The sequence below is a fragment of the Schistocerca americana genome, chromosome X, assembly GCF_021461395.2.
Source record: "Schistocerca americana isolate TAMUIC-IGC-003095 chromosome X, iqSchAmer2.1, whole genome shotgun sequence".
Classification (NCBI taxonomy): Eukaryota; Metazoa; Arthropoda; class Insecta; order Orthoptera; family Acrididae; genus Schistocerca; species Schistocerca americana.
Window position 1 is genome coordinate 184347552 of NC_060130.1, and position 17623 is coordinate 184365174.

The 17623-nt window shown below is 44.6% G+C and overlaps 1 protein-coding gene across 3 annotated transcripts in view; it reads right to left on the reverse strand.

The window, feature by feature from the left end:
* Window positions 1–17623, reverse strand: part of LOC124554764 (cullin-5) — a 243311-nt gene that overhangs the window by 200205 nt on the left and 25483 nt on the right. For all 3 annotated transcript variants that reach the window (XM_047128412.1, XM_047128411.1, XM_047128413.1), the window contains exons 4-5: window positions 10084–10225; window positions 8639–8859 (exon numbers count right to left, since the gene is read on the reverse strand). In XM_047128412.1, the coding sequence (XP_046984368.1) occupies window positions 8639–8859; window positions 10084–10225 (363 nt within the window). The remainder of the gene's footprint in view (window positions 1–8638; window positions 8860–10083; window positions 10226–17623) is intronic.

Genomic DNA, 17623 nt, shown 5'->3' on the forward strand with positions numbered 1-17623 from the left:
CACTTGCTGCTGTGATGTTTTTGGGTTAATTCCACATGAACATCAATTTTTGCTTTTTCCTGGGTGAGCACAAAGGACGATCTCTCAAAAACACATGTTTTGAATGTATAATGTGTGGTCCTAGCACGTCAGAAAACAGCTCGATTAACTTGCACCCAGATACCAATTTCAGTTTCTTTGGCGAGTTTTTACTTGCTGTTACACACCTGTGATTTTTTAAGAGCTGATGAAATTCATTACCACAAATTATTGTATAAACATTGCATTGCACATTTAATTTCCTTCACTTACACAGATTTAAACGAAGTATTGGAAAGGACTACAATTTTTAATTATATATGCCAAGTACATATGTTTTTGCTTATATTTTGGGGAGTTTTAATACTGTCTTCAATTCTGCATTTTCCTCATTTTTGCGTTTTTTAAGTCTGGACCTCATGCAAAAGTAAAAAAGGGGATTCACAGTATCTAGTATTGGATAATAAAATCCATTTTGTTTTGTGGTTCGAACTATGGCCTTTCTAATGAGCCCAGTTTGGATAGGTTTACAGAACAAAGTTTTTTTGCAAAATCAGATCAAAAATACAGCACTTCTTACCTTTTCTCAAATCCTTCAACTTTTCACTTAATTTATTCAGTAGTGGAAAGTGGTACATAAATGAAACTTAATATTTGAGAACCTGATAGTGTTAGGTTACTACACATCATGTTTCATGATCATCTTAACTTCAGTCCCCAAGATATAAGAAGTCAAACTTTGACTTTTTTTTGGGCACCGATTTTTTCAGGCAATTTTTCCTACAAGTTTCTGGCAGCATATCCCTCAACATTCTTTTCATTATTATTTTTAAGAGAATGCACCATGTTGGACAAGATGACTAAATTTCATTTCTTTCAACAAACTATTGCCCAATACACAATAGCTCAAAATCACCAGAAATTCGTGCTCGCTACGCGCAAAGTCATGCATGGAGTCAAACAAATGACAGTATCTCAGCAAGTGTCGCTTCAACGAATGTTACACTTAACCAATGTTCACTGGGGACTCTTGCGAATGATCACACAAAACTTCAACGAAATCTGAGACAGTCAGGCAGGGAGGTCTAGGTGAATCGACACGGAATGACCCAGCTATGTGATATAGGGACAAAGAATTCTAAAACAAAAGTGAATCAAAAAGTACAACTGAAAACAACAAAATTATGTTACATGTTGTTTACTCGTGATTGAGGGAACATTACAAGTACAACACGTGTATATTGAAATAAATGAATGTTAGTTGTGTTTTGAAGTAAGACAATATGTTAGAAAGTTCCAACTCCGTCAACACCAGTGTAAAATCTCACAAAATGCAATCAATCTGAGTGACAATTGAAACAACACTGCATATATTGTTAATAAGGGTATGCAACATCACCATCAGTCTACTTGTGGAATGTTAACAAACAGCACTTCGAAATTCTCTAGTGTTCGTGGAGTATGCGAGTATGCATAAAGTCATCCAAAAACTAATAGTATCCTTGCCTCCTAACGCTCATACAATTTGTGTGTGGGAAGACACTACTGGCCACTTCATTCTTCAAATAATGTTCTCCTCAAAGTCTCAATTAAGCCTACATAGTCTGGCACACAACATCAAGCATATCATAGAAGCAGCAGCAATAGGGATTAACTTGCTCATATGATAAGCTACAGCCACACACAGTTACCTTACAACACAACCTCGCCGTTAACAAAACTGAATTTATTGGCAATGAGAAAAAGAAAGCACTGACATACAGACAGAAAAGGCGACAATGTTAAAGCTGAGAAAGTCAATCTCCTCTCTCTCTCTCTCTCTCTCTCTCTCTCTCTCTCTCTCTCTCTCTCTCTCTCTCTCTCTCTCTCTCTATCTTTTGCTTTAGGACACAAAATTGCTAAGGTCATAAGCACCCGTATCACGATATAAGAGAAACATGTAATAAATAAAAACCTAAGGAGAAAAAAAAAAAAAAAAAAAAAAAAACAATCAAGCAACTTTAAAAGCAGGCAGCTAAGGACAAGGATGTCCCTTGCGAAAATTTCTTGAAACATGACAAACTAGACAGTAAACATAGACGTAAACACAAACAGTTAATAAATGGTCACTGGATCAGAAAGCGACTTACCGTCAAGGGTTGAGAGCAGTAGGTGCAGAGTGGGACAGGGTCACCACTTAATAAATGCCGGTGACTACAGCAACAATGTCCTATATCCAGCTGGGCTAAAATGATCTCCTCATGGCGTGAGGACCATGAGGAAATCAACCATGCTATTCAGGAGATTTAACATCCTGGAGTTTGTGCTCCTGGAGAGAAGACCATTGGGCACTCCAACATGATACTACATGCCAACAAATAGTGAGACTAAGATCATTTGAGGGAAAAGAGTTATTAGCAGACCGAGAGAGGAGAGCTCCAGCCTCTGCAGCATCAGCAGCCACGTTCCCTGACACACCAACATGACCAGGAACCCATATGCACACAACGTTGGCTCCCCCCATACTAAGCGATTCGAGGCATTCTTAGCTCAACTGTACTAAAGGGCAGACTGAGTAGAGCATGAGAAGAGTCTGAAGAGCACTGAGAGAATCTGAGCAGATGACACAATTTGGAAGACAGACGTAATGGGTGGCCTGATAAGGGGCGTAGAGGTCCACAGTAAAAATTGAGCACTGGTCAAGAAGCCAATACTGGAAAATATCATCTCCAAGTACAAAGGCCCAATTAATGCCATGGTTGGTCTTGGAACCATCGGTGTAGACAAAGACACAGTCCCAAACACTGTGCGAAGTGTGAGAAACTCGTTGCAATCCACCAGGATAGGGGTAGTGTCCTCAGGAAGTGAATGGAGTCCAAAATGAACATCTTCCTCGGTACGAAGCCAGTGCAGTGAAGAGCTCGCATCCAAGGGGAGTATGACATGGAGAGTAAGGCAAAGCTGTTGAAGCAATACAATTCGAACTCCGGGAGGCAACAGAGAAGACAGGTGCAGCCCGTACTTGCAGTCATCGAAATCGCAAAAAAAAGGGCGCTTAGGATGGGTGACCAGGCATAGAAGACAGAGGACTCACAGAACAACTGACGACAACATCCTGCCAGAAGGACAATAGTAGGTCAGCAGCCTCAGCATAAAGAATCTCAACAGGATTACGACAAAAGGCACTGGTGGCTAAACGTATCCTGCAATGGTGGATGGCGTCAAGACAACGTAAGATAGATTGATATGCAGATTAATATACAATACATCCGTAATACAATTCTAAATGGACAAGGGATTGCTATAACCAGATGAGGATGGTCTGATCCACTCCCCACGAGGTACCGCATGCAACATGTAGAACACTGAGGGAGCGGGTACAACGAGCTGCCAGGTAAGAGATGTGGGAAGACCAACAGAGTTTCCTATCAAACGTGAGTCCCAAGAATTTAATTGTGTCAACATACAGAAGAAGGAATGGGTTGAGATGTAAGGACATGGAAGGAAACTCTTGGCACTTCCATAAGCTCATATTGTCTTGTCAGCAGAAAAGCGGAAGCCATTGTTGATGCTGCACGAGTCAAGATGATCAAGACATCGCTGAAGACACCACTCAAGCAGACAGGTTCACTGAGAGCTGCAATAGATCACAAAATCATCAACGAAAAGAGAGACCGAGATACTGGGTGGGAGACAATCCATAATGGGGTAAATGGCAAATAAGACGACGAGGCAAACCATTCTCTTGAATACAAGTGTCCGACAGAGCCAGGCCAACACATACCTTAAAGATACGGTCTTTTAAAAATTCCCAGATAAAAAGGTGCAGGTGACCCTGGAAGCCCCACTAGTACATAATACGGAGGACACTTGTTCTCCAGCAGGTGTCATACGCCTTCTCCAAATCAAAAAACACAGCCACAGTTTGGCACTTCTGCAAAACATTTTTCATAATATGAGTTGACAAGGTGACAAGATGATCAGCTGCAGAGCGGTGCCTACGGAATCCATACTGGGCGTTAGTGAGGAGATTCCGAGACTTGAGGCACCACGACAGCCTGCCATCACCTTGCAGCCGTTACTAGTGAGGGAAATTGGGCAGTAGCTGAAAAGGAGGTGTTCTTTGTTACCAGGCTCAGTTATGGGAACAACAATGGCCTCATACTCACGACTGGGAAATGTGTCGTCTGTCCAAATGTGGTTGTATGTATGGACGAGAAAGCGTAAGCCCTCAGGAGATAGGCGTTGCAACATCACACTGTGAACACCGTCTGTTCCTGCAGTGAGTAGCCTGGACAAAGACAGTATGTTTAAGCTCCCTCATAGTAAAAGCAGTATTGTTAACATTCACAATTCTCAGAGGAAAAAGATATCGTTCTCACCTCCGCTGCCCATTTCAGAGGCAGCAAGGCAGGATGGTAGTGAGTGGAACTCAAAATGACTGCAAAGTATCAGCCCAAGGTGGTGGAGATATCAAGAGTGTCTGTAACAACATTGTTCACTACGGTCAGACCAGAAGTGGGGAACGAAAGCCGACAGAGATTACACCAGACAACAGAAGATGGAGTAAAACTGTTAAAATCCATTTGAAAAGAAAGGCAACTAACTTCTTTGGTATCCCTAAAATTGCAATGACACTGCCCACATAGCTGCTTATAACAGATACAGTTCGTCATCATGGGATGGCATTTAAGAATGTGGACATGTCATCTCTGGGCACAGACTGCATTGTGGTATGCTTCAGTCCACCAGAAGAAGGGGGCATATCGTGGAGATGAAGAGGTGCGAGGTATGGAACACACTGCGACAGTAAGGATAACGTTTGTAAGGTATTCTATCTGGTAATCAGTGCAGGAGAAATGGCGTTCGTCGAAAGTGGCCAGTGAGGAGTAGAGCTGCCAGTCAGCTTTGGCAAGCTGCCAGTTGGTTGGACACACAGATGGGACAGGAATTAGCAAACAAATGACACAGGAGAAATGTTCACTCGAGTGTGCGTCGGAACGGACCACTCGAGACGAAAAGCAAGCTGGGCAATACAGATTGAAAGATCCAAGTGGGAAAAGGAGTGCACGGAATCAGAAAGAAATGCGGGCGTACCCATGTTCTAACAGATTAGACTGAGCTAGCTAAAGAAATCTATTAGGAAAGAGGGTGTGGAGACCCCCAAAGGGGATGGTGTGCAACGAAGTCACCGAGCAGCAAAAGGGAAGAGGAAACTGGGCAATAAAATGCAAAATGTATACCCTGGTGACAGCAGAATATGAAGGCGAGAACCCGGAAAGGGAAAGATGAACAGCAACAGCTTGAAGCTGTGTGTGCAAGGAAAAAGTGTGATTATAGACATCTTGAATGAGCAGCACGACCCCCCCAATGAGCTGGAGTCCCCACCTCAGGAGGAAGGTCAAAATGGACTGAAGCGAAGAGTGGGAGGTGAAAGCTATCACGAGTGGACAATTTTGTTTCGCAAGGCAGGAAACAACTGGACAGTATAATCAGAAGAGGAGCTGTAATTCAACCCTGTTGGATCCAATGCCGTGAAACTTCCATTGGAGAATAACCGTATCAGGTGACAAACAGGAGATGTGTCAAATAAGGAGGTAGTTAATGCATAGGCTGCCAGGTGCCAGAATTTGAACGTGCACAATGTCCAGGTTCAGAGGCTGAAGGAGCCTGTTCCAATAGTTTGACAGAGGTGTCAGTATTCGCCTTCAACTGGCCAGCAGACTGGTTGTTGGCAGTTCGTCCTGGTGAAATGGAGGTCGGCAGGTGAGGATGACGTGGTGGCACCATTGAAGAACACCCAGGTGGAGAAGTGGAAGATCTTTTGCCTTTATCTGACTGCTTAGAACCCTGGTGTTTCTTGGGTGCAGACACAGATGTTGGCTGGCTAGACGTGTGCTGAAAGTCATTACAGTACTCTTTTTTGGATTTCCATGCTTCTGTTTGCAAGGCATGCAATTTCACTAGCAAAAGTGAAGGTTTGTTCATATGGTGTGCATTCATAGCAGAAGATGAGGATGTGACATCAGAGCTGGACAATTTCACAACCGTAGCACTGAACTGGAAGTTACAAGTCTGCACAGTCAAGTCCTTCATCAGGTTGGAGTGTAGCGACAACTGTACTATAATTTCCAGACGGTGGTGTACAAGGTTTGCAGCTAGCCATTTTCCGAGCAATGTGAGTAGGAATCTTATCCTTTTCTGGATTTCCTGAACAGTTCTCTCATTGGGGTAGATTGGACAGTCACATAGGAAGTACTATGATCACTATTGCCATTGATACAGTGAGAGGAAGGACCCCTACCACAGATTATGCATTTGGCTGCATTTTTAAAGATTCAAGGGTGTGGTTGTAGCGCTGACATTTATAGCAACACATAGGATTTGGGATATATGGTCTGACAGCAATAGCTTCGTAGCCAGTCATAATTTTTGATGGAAGTACCACACAGTCAAATATGAGGAATAGAGTGCAGGTTGGCACGAATTCTGTACCAACCCTTTTCATGACTCAGTGAACTTCAGCCACTCCTACTCAGTGAGATAGGCTGATATTTCAGCCTCGGCCAGCCCATCAAGCAGCCCAGTGTATATTACATCACGGGAATGTGGTGGGTCTCTACTTTAACAGGACAGTTGTTGAGAAGAGTTGCATTACACACTTTCTGTGCCTGAAGAGCACTATCCATCTTCAAAAGCAAGGTCCCATTATGCAATGAGAGCAGGACTTCACAGTAGTGGCAATGGCACCTACACCCTTCTGAACAACAAATGGATTAACTGTCATGAAATTGCGACTACCTTCCAGGCATGACACCACGAACTATCGGGATGCACCCAGGAGGGGCGTCTACTTTTTCCATCTCAACCTATTTAAGTTTTTGTGGTGAATTCATGGCAGAGAAATCCCTCACAGCATCTTCAATGGTGTGCTCCTTCCTTCTGGAGTACGTACGAGCACCACTTATTGACCCGGGGCTGGAAATTGTGTGTTACCCAGTCACCTTTTACGTCTCAAACGTGCGGGCCAGCCTTCAGGAATGCACAAGGAGGAATAATAATAATAATAATAATAATACAACTTTGAACATGGCTGACGTTTGCAGCAACCATATACACAAATTTGAAAAATACATAAGTATCAGCCAACCAGTTGCATAGGTTTTCTATATACCTTGACCAGGTTTCGTCACCTCTAAGGGTCTAATGTCTGAAGTCTGATGAAGTCACCCTTAGAGGTGACAAAACCTGGTCAAGATATATAGAAAACCTATGCAACCGGTTGGCTGATTTTTACATATTTTTCAAAAAATAAGACGAAGACGAAGAAGAAGAAGAAGAAGAAGAAGAAGATGATGATGAAAAAATGGAATAAGAGATACCTCAATAACCAAAGCAAAGGAAGGATAAGAAGCAAAGCACATGGAAAGGAAGACGGGCGGACAGTACAAATCCATACACAGTTTTACCGAGAACTTCGGTTTCCCGAAGAAGGCATATCACTCGATCCACAAGGGAGGCGAAAAGAATAGCAGGAGGATAGACACACAGCATGGAAAGGGAAGTAGAGCTTCAAAGGCTTGGGCTCTGTGGTATCCAAGCAAGTACCCATCAAAGAGTGGTGAACCCCCACAGGAAGGAGGGAGGGAGGGGGTTGGGGGGGGGGGGGGGGGGGAGTGTCGATTCTATGTGAATTAGGGCCAAAGGGACACACTGCTGAGGGGAGTGAAATTGAAATATTTACCACAAAGAAAAAGCAGCTAAGTGCTCACGATAAATATCCTGTTGATATGGATGAATGTGTCAATACACAGCAAATTCTGTGATGTCACTAGCAGTACAAGAAATTAACTTTGAGCACTTCAGAGATTATATGATACTGCACTGGGCTTCAAAGCTAGCAGAGAAACTCTGTCAAAGGGAGTGCACGCGATCGGGGATGAGGATCTGAGAACGGACTGAATGCTGGTGGTGTTTACAGTGCTCAGTATCTTACGATAAAACCGTTCATCCCGGTGATCCATCATTCAAGGGATGGTAACAATATAAATGTACTCACCATCCATTAAAATAACTACTGTCTCTGTAACAGCACCGAATCGTATTGCGCATTATGTGAGCTGATACGTGGAGGGGTGTAGGTTCGATGTCACTGTGAAGTAAATTTTGTTTCTCTTCTCATTTTTTCTTTGTTTTTGCCCTTTTGCCATTCACTTCTCATAACAGTTAATAACTGCCTTCATTACATTGGTTACAGAATAGATGAAAAAGAGATAAAATACAATGGACTTTACACTTGACATGAAGCCAGCGCATAGAAATTTATTTATTGGCAGTTGCAGTAGCTAATTACAGGAAATACTGTGAGGTCTTAAGAATAGTAAGTAGAGTGGTTTGCCTCGGAAATAATGAAAATAATATGGAATAAAATCAGTAGATTGAGCACAGGTAACTATCATTTTAGAGAGGTGGTGGTGTGAGGCAGGTTAAGCACATAAAACAGGAGATATATAGACACACACACACACACACACACACACACACACACACACAAACACACACACACACACACACACACCATACACTAGTCTTCACAATTAAATCTTTAATTACCTGTAATTACATTTATAGATGAACTTACTACTTGCACTGATCCACTGCATGGCTCTAGGTACTTCTGCGCCCTGTGCTGTTCCTCCCTCAGTTTTGCATCAGCATACCTCATATAATTTTGAACACCATTTGCCTGGAGGTACTGAGGCGCTTTCATTCGATAAAATGCCTCTGTTGCTTCAATGTAGGCCTTTTCAAAATTTTCTCGGTATATTTGGAGTTTATCCTCAGGATTCGAACAGAGATTAACTGAAGCAAGGAAGCACTGATTAGAATTGTCCTGACTATAAAATACATTTCATACTTAAAGTTTTTCAATAAAAATGTTCTAGTTATAAAGCTGGACAAGAACTGTGCTTACAATTACATGATGCTGCATTTTATCTTACTGTTATTTCTGCATATAAATTTGTGTTCATTTCTCCAACCTTACATCTGGTACAATTTTGTCCAAGAAAGTCTGTCTTAGGAACACCCAACCTCTATTCCTTTTTAGTATTCACTGCAAACACAACACTATCGCCATGATGGGAGAAGATACGTGTATAAAAGTGTTCAGTGCATAGGAGGGATCATCGAGTGAAATTGTGATTTGGCTGAGGGGAGAAAACATGCTTGGATACCCTAACGGTAAGGGGACTGTTTGAGGAAAGCAGTATATTGAGGTTCATTAAAATGTAAGTTTACATTTTATGTGGTTTCTGCAATAAGTAATGATTCACAAGAAAATCTTCAATTCTCTGTTTCCAATATCTGTTTGATTACTGTCATGAATAATCACCAATGCTAACAAATGGTTCAAATGGCTCTGAGCACTATGGGACTTAACATCTGAGGTTATCAGTCCCTAGACTTAGAACTACTTAAACCTAACTAACCTAAGGACATCACACACAGGATACGAACCTGTGACCGAAGCGGCCGTGCAGTTCCTGACGGAACCGCCCAGAACCGCTCGGCCACAGTGGCCGACCATCATCAGTGCTAACACATCTAAAGAGCACATAGGGCCTTTATCACTTTTTGTCTATTTTTAAGTCCAACAACAGAGTATACTTTAGGTTTCACTGTCTTATATTGCTGCAATTAAAGTCATGTGATGATTGGTCTTACTGTTTGCCATTTCTGCTAGTAAGACTTATAATGTAGTAATTTATTGGTGTCTTGCAAGTACTACTGATAAGTTTAATGTATGCTGTCACAAGCAGTATTTATCAACAACTGAGTCAATAAGAAATCATTCTTGTTTCACTTCTTTATGATCATTGACTGTCACACATTTCGAGAAAGTGCCACTTGCTATCCAAGCAATTTAATCAAATTTTTAGTTGTGAATACTTTTGTCGTATCAGTTTGAGGGTAATGTGTTACTGCTTCTGGGAATTCACCATCTCAGTCTTTTATATGACTACATGGCACAGACATCTTCACTGTTTAAAATAAATTACTGATAAAACACAAGTCAGATCTTACCATACGATTCTCGAACGCCAATAACAAGCTGGGAATCAAAAGCTTCTCCATTTCGTTCTGCATGCACTAATTTCATGGCAGAATCCTGAAGACGTTGTTTAATGTCACAGAATATGCTCTGGTTCCAACTGTCCAGCATTAACTGAAAATAATGTAAAAAGACAACATTAATATATACACGCAAGCACACATAAAAAAGGGTATTTGGTTATCGTATACTGTAGGGTACAATGAAACCAAGTTATTTAATTAACAAACTCTAATTGAATTTTATATTTTTAATGGGTCATCAGTTCATAATTCAGTGATTTTGAGTTTGCTATTGCTTCAGACATTATATTTGGAACTGCACCAATTGGTGTTAAATACGCATCAGTCTGTCAGTGTGCATCCTATAGGATTCTAAAAAACAATACTATTTTTATAGAGGTATCAGTCAACGACTCATCCCCTTTCAAAGGTAGCAGCACTGATGATGCCTCATATCATCTAAAACTTTCCACTTGCACCCCTATATAGCATTACCAGTAGTGTTCACAAGCAAACAATATGCAGCAATTGTTTTGCTGTTGTACAGTGTTATCTTTGTTATCCACACAGTTAAATGTAAAGTGCATTATACATTGGCAGTATTGTTTACCAATTATTTGTAATACAATGAGTAATTCCAAGATTATATCAAAATAATACATCATTTTTAATCTATTCTCAGATAACTGTTCAGCTCAGAATAAGAATAGCAGTCTCAGCAGATTTCTACATCTATATCTATACTCTGCAAACCACTGTGAAGTGCATGACAGAGGGTACATCCTACTGTACCAGTTATTAGAATTTCTTCCCATTCCATTCACGTATGGAGTGTAGGAAAAATGATTGATTAAACGCCCCCCCCCCACCCCCCATGGGTCGCACAAACCTGTCACCATTCGTGCCACCCCCCCCCCCCCCCCCCCCCCCCTCTGTACACATGTAATATCCCCTGTTAGTCCTATTTGGTATGGATTGTATCTAACCATTTCTGGAAAATACAACAAAATTATAACATTAACTAGCAGTGATAGGACACTGTTTTTTTACCCTGTAATAGGGACTTTGCCATTAGAAAAAAGAAACTACGAAAACAGGTCATATTTTACTGTGGATGATGTCACAAAGGTGATTCTTACAAGTTTCAAACCAGTAAATTTCTAGTTAGAGATGTTGCTGTTACTGAAATACTAGACTTCAAGTCATGATGGCAGCCATATTACAAGAAGATCAGGATTTCTGAAGAAACTCAAAGTACTGTAAGACAAGGGAAGGTGACAATTTCTATACGTAGTTTATGAAATTCCGTTACAGATAGCAAAAAAAAGGGGTTGTGTGACAATTTCTATCAGTAACTTTTGAAATTCCATTACACATAACAAAAAAAGGGGTTGCACTACATATTCTATATCTACATGACTACTAAGCAATTCACACATATGTGCCTGGAGAGGGTTCATCTAACCATCTTCAGACTCTCTCTCTACTGTTTCACTATGTAAAAGCTCCAATTTCTCTTATTTTATTACAATGATCACTTTTCCCTACATAAGTTGGTAACAAAATATTTCACATTCAGAGGAGAAAGTTGGTGACTCCAATTTCATGGAAATTTATTGCTGCAATGAAAAACATACCTGTAACACACTCTCCTCTATTTTGTGTTAATACAAAATGACTTGTCCTCCTTTGGACTTTTTTGATGTGCTCTGTCAACCCTATCCGGTAAGCATCCCATTCCACACAGCAGTACTCTAACAGAGGAGGGACAAGCATAGTGTGTCTTTATCAGACCTGTTGCATCTTCCAAATTTTCTGCAAATAAAATGCAGTCTTTGGTTTGCCTTGCCCACAACATTATCTATGTGATCATTCTAATTTAAGTTGTTCATAATTTTAATTCCTAGGTATTTAATTGAATTGACAGCCTTTAGATTTGTGTGATTTATTGTGTAATGGAAATTTAATGAATTCCTTTCAGTACCCATGTGCATGAACTCACATGTTTCATTATTTTCAGTCCACTGCCACTCTTTGCACCATGCAGAAATCTTGTCTGCATCATTCTGCAGTTGGTTTTCATCTTCTGACGGCTTTACTAGATGGTAAATGGCATCATCGTCTACAAACAATCTAAGAGGTATTCTCGGCTTGCCTTGTAAGCTGTTTGTATAGATTAGGACAGTGTAGGGCCTATAACAACTCCTTGAGGGATGCAAGATATCCCTTTTGTCTTATTCAATGACTTACTGTAACCTTTCTGACAAAAAATCATGAATCCAGTCACACAGCTGTATGCAATTTGATTATAAGTCTCCTGTGAGGAACAGGGCCAAAAGTCTTCTGGAAATATAGAAATAGGGAATCGACTTGGCGTACACAGTGTCAGAACTCACTACTTTGTTGAGAATGAAGAGCTGGCTGTTTCACAAGAACAATATTTTCTGAATCTGTGCTGACTATGTCAATACGTCATTTTGTTTGAGATAACTCATAACCATAGACGTTCCAAAATCCTACTGCAAATCGACATCAGTGACATTGGTCTGTAATTCATCAGATTACTCCTATTCCCTTTCTTGAGTATTGTGTAACCTATTTAACTTTCCAGTCTTTAGGTAACATCTTTCACTGAGTGAGCTGCTGTATATGACTATCTTACAGCTAAATACAAAGCCTTATTGGCATACAAACTTGACCGGAGGCCTTGCCTTCATTAAGTGATATACGCTACTTCGCTGGACTGATGATATCTACTAAGTTATTCATTTTGCAGCTGTTCTTGATTCAAATTGTGGGGGCGGGGGGGGGGGCAGGGGGGATGGGGGGAGGGGGGATGGGTGGAGGGGGGAGGGGGAGGGGGGAGGGGGAAGGGGGGACAGGGAGGGGGAGCGGGAGGGGGAGGGGGAAGGAAAGGGACGGGTGGGGGGAGGGGGAAGGAAAGGGACGGGTGGGGGGAGGGGGAAGGAAAGGGACGGGTGGGGGGAGGGGGAGAGAATGGGATGGTGAGGAGGTGCGGGTGGGGGGGAAGGGCCAGGGGCGAAAGGGATGGTCGGTTAGTTGGTTGGTTTGTGGGAGCAGACTACAAGGGCCATCGATCCCTTTTGCCACGAACTTTAAACACCCACAAAGAATAAAAACGAACATTGGAGATGACAAGGGACAACACAGGACGAGAAGGACACCAGACAAAAGGAATTAAAATCTCACTGAGTGTGACAGTGGTTCGCCAACCATGAAAACAAAAAGGAAAAGCCAACCACCAAGTGACACACTAAAAACTACAATAGAAAACCGTAGGCCAATGGGCAGGCTCAACACAAAAGAAGGACCAACACTTAGATCAAGTGATAAAAACCCCCTGCACAAATAAAACTCAAAACTAAGTCTGCCATCGCAACATCATCCGATAAAAGTGCAAGAAGTGTATAGGCAGCGCAAATGTCTGCCTGAGCGAAGTTAAAAGCGGGCAGTACAACAAAATGTGGACCACCATCAAAGTCGAACCACAACGACAGAGAGGTGGGTTCTCATGGCGCAATAAAAACCCGTGCATCATCTAGGTGTGGCCAATGTGCATCCATACAACAGGGTCCTCGAGACAGACGCACAACGAGAAGCACCACACACCGGTAGCCTCCTTGACGGCCTGAAGTTTGTTGGGTTAAGGCAGGGTGCGCCATTCATCATACCTGGTACCAAGGACCTTCTGCCGCAAAACTAACTGAAGATCGCACTCCAAAAGGCCGATCTCCAGGGCCAATGCACTGACAGCCTGTTTGGCCAGCGTGTCAACACATTCACTTCCTCTGATGCCGACGTGACCCAGGGTCCAAAGATCACAGAGTGGCGGCAACGGGCAAGAGTGTGGAGGGACTCCTGGATAGCTATCACCAGACGAGAGCAAGAGAAACACTGGTCAATAGCTCGTAAACTCCTCAGGGAGTCACAACAGATAATGAAAGACTCACCAGGGCAGGTGTGGATATACTCTAGGGACAGAGAGATGGCGACCAGCTTGGCAGTGAAAACATTGGAGCCTGCCGGCAATGAGTGTTGTTCATAATGGTCCACTATAGTAAGAGCACAACCATAATGACCAGCAACCATCGAATCGTCAGTATAGACCACGTCAGAGCCTTGAAATGCGGCAAGGAGTGAAAGAAAGCGTCAGCGGAGGGCCTCAGGAGGAACTGAGTCCTTCGGACCCTGTGCCAAATCGAGCCAACGGTATGGGTGGGGCACACACCTCAGGGGTAGACACATAAGGCCCGGAAAACAGGTGGGAGAGAGAAAAGCTCAAGCCCAGAGAGAAGAGCCCAGATGCGAACCGTGATCATATACCCTGAACGGGGCCGCCAATCTGGAAGATGGATGACCGAATTGGGGTTGGGGAACAGCAGACGGTAATTGAGATGCCCAGGCAAGCTACAAACGCGTGTAGCATAAGCGGCCAGTAATCGTTGGCGCTGGAACCGCAATGGAGGGACACCAGCCTCCACAAGTATGCTGGCGACAGAGCTTGTGTGGAAAGCTCCAATGGTGAGTCGGATCCCGTTGTGAAGGATGGGGTCCAGCAACCGCAACACTGAAGGGGATGCTGAACTGTAAGCCATGCTCCCATAATCTAAACGGGACTGAATTAATGCCTGGTACAGCCGTAAAAGGGTAGACTGATCGGCACCGCAGCTGGTGTGACTCAAGCAATGAAAAGCATTAAGATGCCACCAGCATGTTTGTTTAAGCTGCCGAATATGAGGGAGCCTAGTCAACCGGGTATCAAAAACCAATCCAAAAACAGATGCATCTCCACCACAGAAAGAGGTTTGCCGTCAAGATAAAGCCGTGGCTCAGGATGAACAGTGCAAAGCCGGAAGAAAAGCATAACGTAGGTCTTGGCAGCCGAAAACTGGAAGCTATGTGCTACAGCCCAAGACTGCATTTTGCGGGTAGCAGATAGTGCTCTGCAGCTGCCGTTCAGCAGCTGCAATGCCGGTGGAACTATAGTATAGGCAGAAGCCATCAGCATACAAGGAAGCTGAGACAGATGTTCCCACCGCTGCAGTGAGCCCATTAATTGCAACTAAAAAGAGGCAGACACTCAAAGGAACTATGGGAGGCCACAACTTGCACGCAAAAGGAATGAAGCGACAGAAAATTTTGCATGAATATTGGGAGCGGACCCTGAAGACCCCGCCCATGAAGCATGGTGAGGATGTGATGTCGCCATGTCCTATCGTATGCCTTCCGCATGTGAAAAAAGATGGTGACCAGATGCTGACAGCGGGCAAAGGCTGTACGGATGGCAGACTACAGGCACACCAGATTATCGGCAGCAGAGCGGCCCTTACGGAACCCACTCTGAGACGGAGCCAGAAGGCCCCAAGACTCAAGACTCAAGTAGCCAACTCAACCTCCAGCTCACCATGCGTTCGAGCAACTTGCATATAACGGCGAGGCTGATGGGGTGGTGGCTGTCCACCTCCTGTGGGTTCTTGCCAGGTTTCAACACGGGGATTACGATGCTTTCCCACGATTGCGACAGGAACTCACCCTCAACCCAGATACGGTTGAAAAGGTCTAGGAGGCATCGCTGGCAGTCCACCAAGAGGTGTTTGAGCATCTGACAGTGGATGCGATCTGGCCCGGGATACGTATCAGGGCAAGTGGATAGGGCACTTTGGAATTCCCACTCACTGAACAGAGCATTGCACGATTCAGAGTGGAGCATGTGGAATGAAGGAGTCCAACATTCCAACTGCACTTTCACTGAGGGGAAGGCCAGCGAGTAATTCGCACAAGAGGAACTCTGAGCAAAATGCTCCACTAAGCGGTTTGCAATTATGTCAGAGTCAGTACAAACTGCTCCATTCTGTGAAAGCGCAGGTACGCAGACGGGGGTCTGATAGCCATAGAGGCGCCGAATCTTGGCCCAAACATGCGATGGAGAGATACAGAGGCCAATGGTGGAGACATACCTTTCCCAGCACTCCTGCTTGCATCAGCAAATGAGGTGGCGGGCTCGTGCATGGAGCCGTTCAAAGGCGATGACGTGTTCCAATGATGGATGCTGCTTGGGAGTGGGGGAGGGAGTGGGTGAGGGAGTGGGTGAGGGAGTGGGTGAGGGAGTGGGTGAGGGAGTGGGTGAGGGAGTGGGTGAGGGAGTGGGTGAGGGAGTGGGTGAGGGAGTGGGTGAGGGAGTGGGTGAGGGAGTGGGTGAGGGAGTGGGTGAGGGAGTGGGGGAGGGAGTGGGGGAGGGAGTGGGGGAGGGAGTGGGGGAGGGAGTGGGGGAGGGAGTGGGGGAGGGAGTGGGGGAGGGAGTGGGGGAGGGAGTGGGGGAGGGAGTGGGGGAGGGAGTGGGGGAGGGAGTGGGGGAGGGAGTGGGGGAGGGAGTGGGGGAGGGAGTGGGGGAGGGAGTGGGGGAGGGAGTGGGGGAGGGAGTGGGGGAGGGAGTGGGGGAGGGAGTGGGGGAGGGAGTGGGGGAGGGAGTGGGGGAGGGAGTGGGGGAGGGAGTGGGGGAGGGAGTGGGGGAGGGAGTGGGGGAGGGAGTGGGGGAGGGAGTGGGGGAGGGAGTGGGGGAGGGAGTGGGGGAGGGAGTGGGGGAGGGAGTGGGGGAGGGAGTGGGGGAGGGAGTGGGGGAGGGAGTGGGGGAGGGAGTGGGGGAGGGAGTGGGGGAGGGAGTGGGGGAGGGAGTGGGGGAGGGAGTGGGGGAGGGAGTGGGGGAGGGAGTGGGGGAGGGAGTGGGGGAGGGAGTGGGGGAATCAAAATCATACAGGGAGACCAAGAGATGGAAGCAGTTTGTGATTTTAGATGTGGGATGTTCAATAGCACAGTCATCAGCACCTTTATGAAGAGTCAGTCAGAATGCCAATCTTGGAAAACCCAAGCTGTCCCTATGAGCCAAGTTGTTTATAATGCATTGTAGTCCAGCTGGCTCTCCAGCACTCTACGGATAAGGCCCTAAAGTTACAAAATTTCAGAACCCATGCGACACAAGTGTCAGTGAGGATGGCGAGTCAATTTCCAGCCCAAGCAAATGCCGCCCAGGTCAGAGTATAAAACACTGCTGAAATATGCTGAACAGGAAATGGCACACTACAAACTTCACACAGGGGTGGATCCTCCCGCAGGAGTAGTAAACGGGTGATACGAATGTAGCGTGCCCGTGTGGTTGATGCAAATGACCCAAGTCTGTTGCCAGCTACATCCAACAATCCAATGTCCCTCCGACACATGATTCTTCTGTCAGATAATGAAATGACTGTGTGCAAGGGGACAGCACATTGACTTACAACACCATTCTGACAAGCTTCTTTGGCTGCTATGTCGGTTATATCATTTCTGTGTATCCCATTGTGTCCAGGTATCCAGCAAAAAACCAACTCCTTGCCTCTGTGTTGGAGCTGCTGTAAAATGTCATGTAAGAGCTGAGTCAACTGGTCTAGCTGGTACATTTGGTGGATTGTTTGTAGTGCACTGAGCGAGTCAGAAGAGATGAGAAACCTCCCAC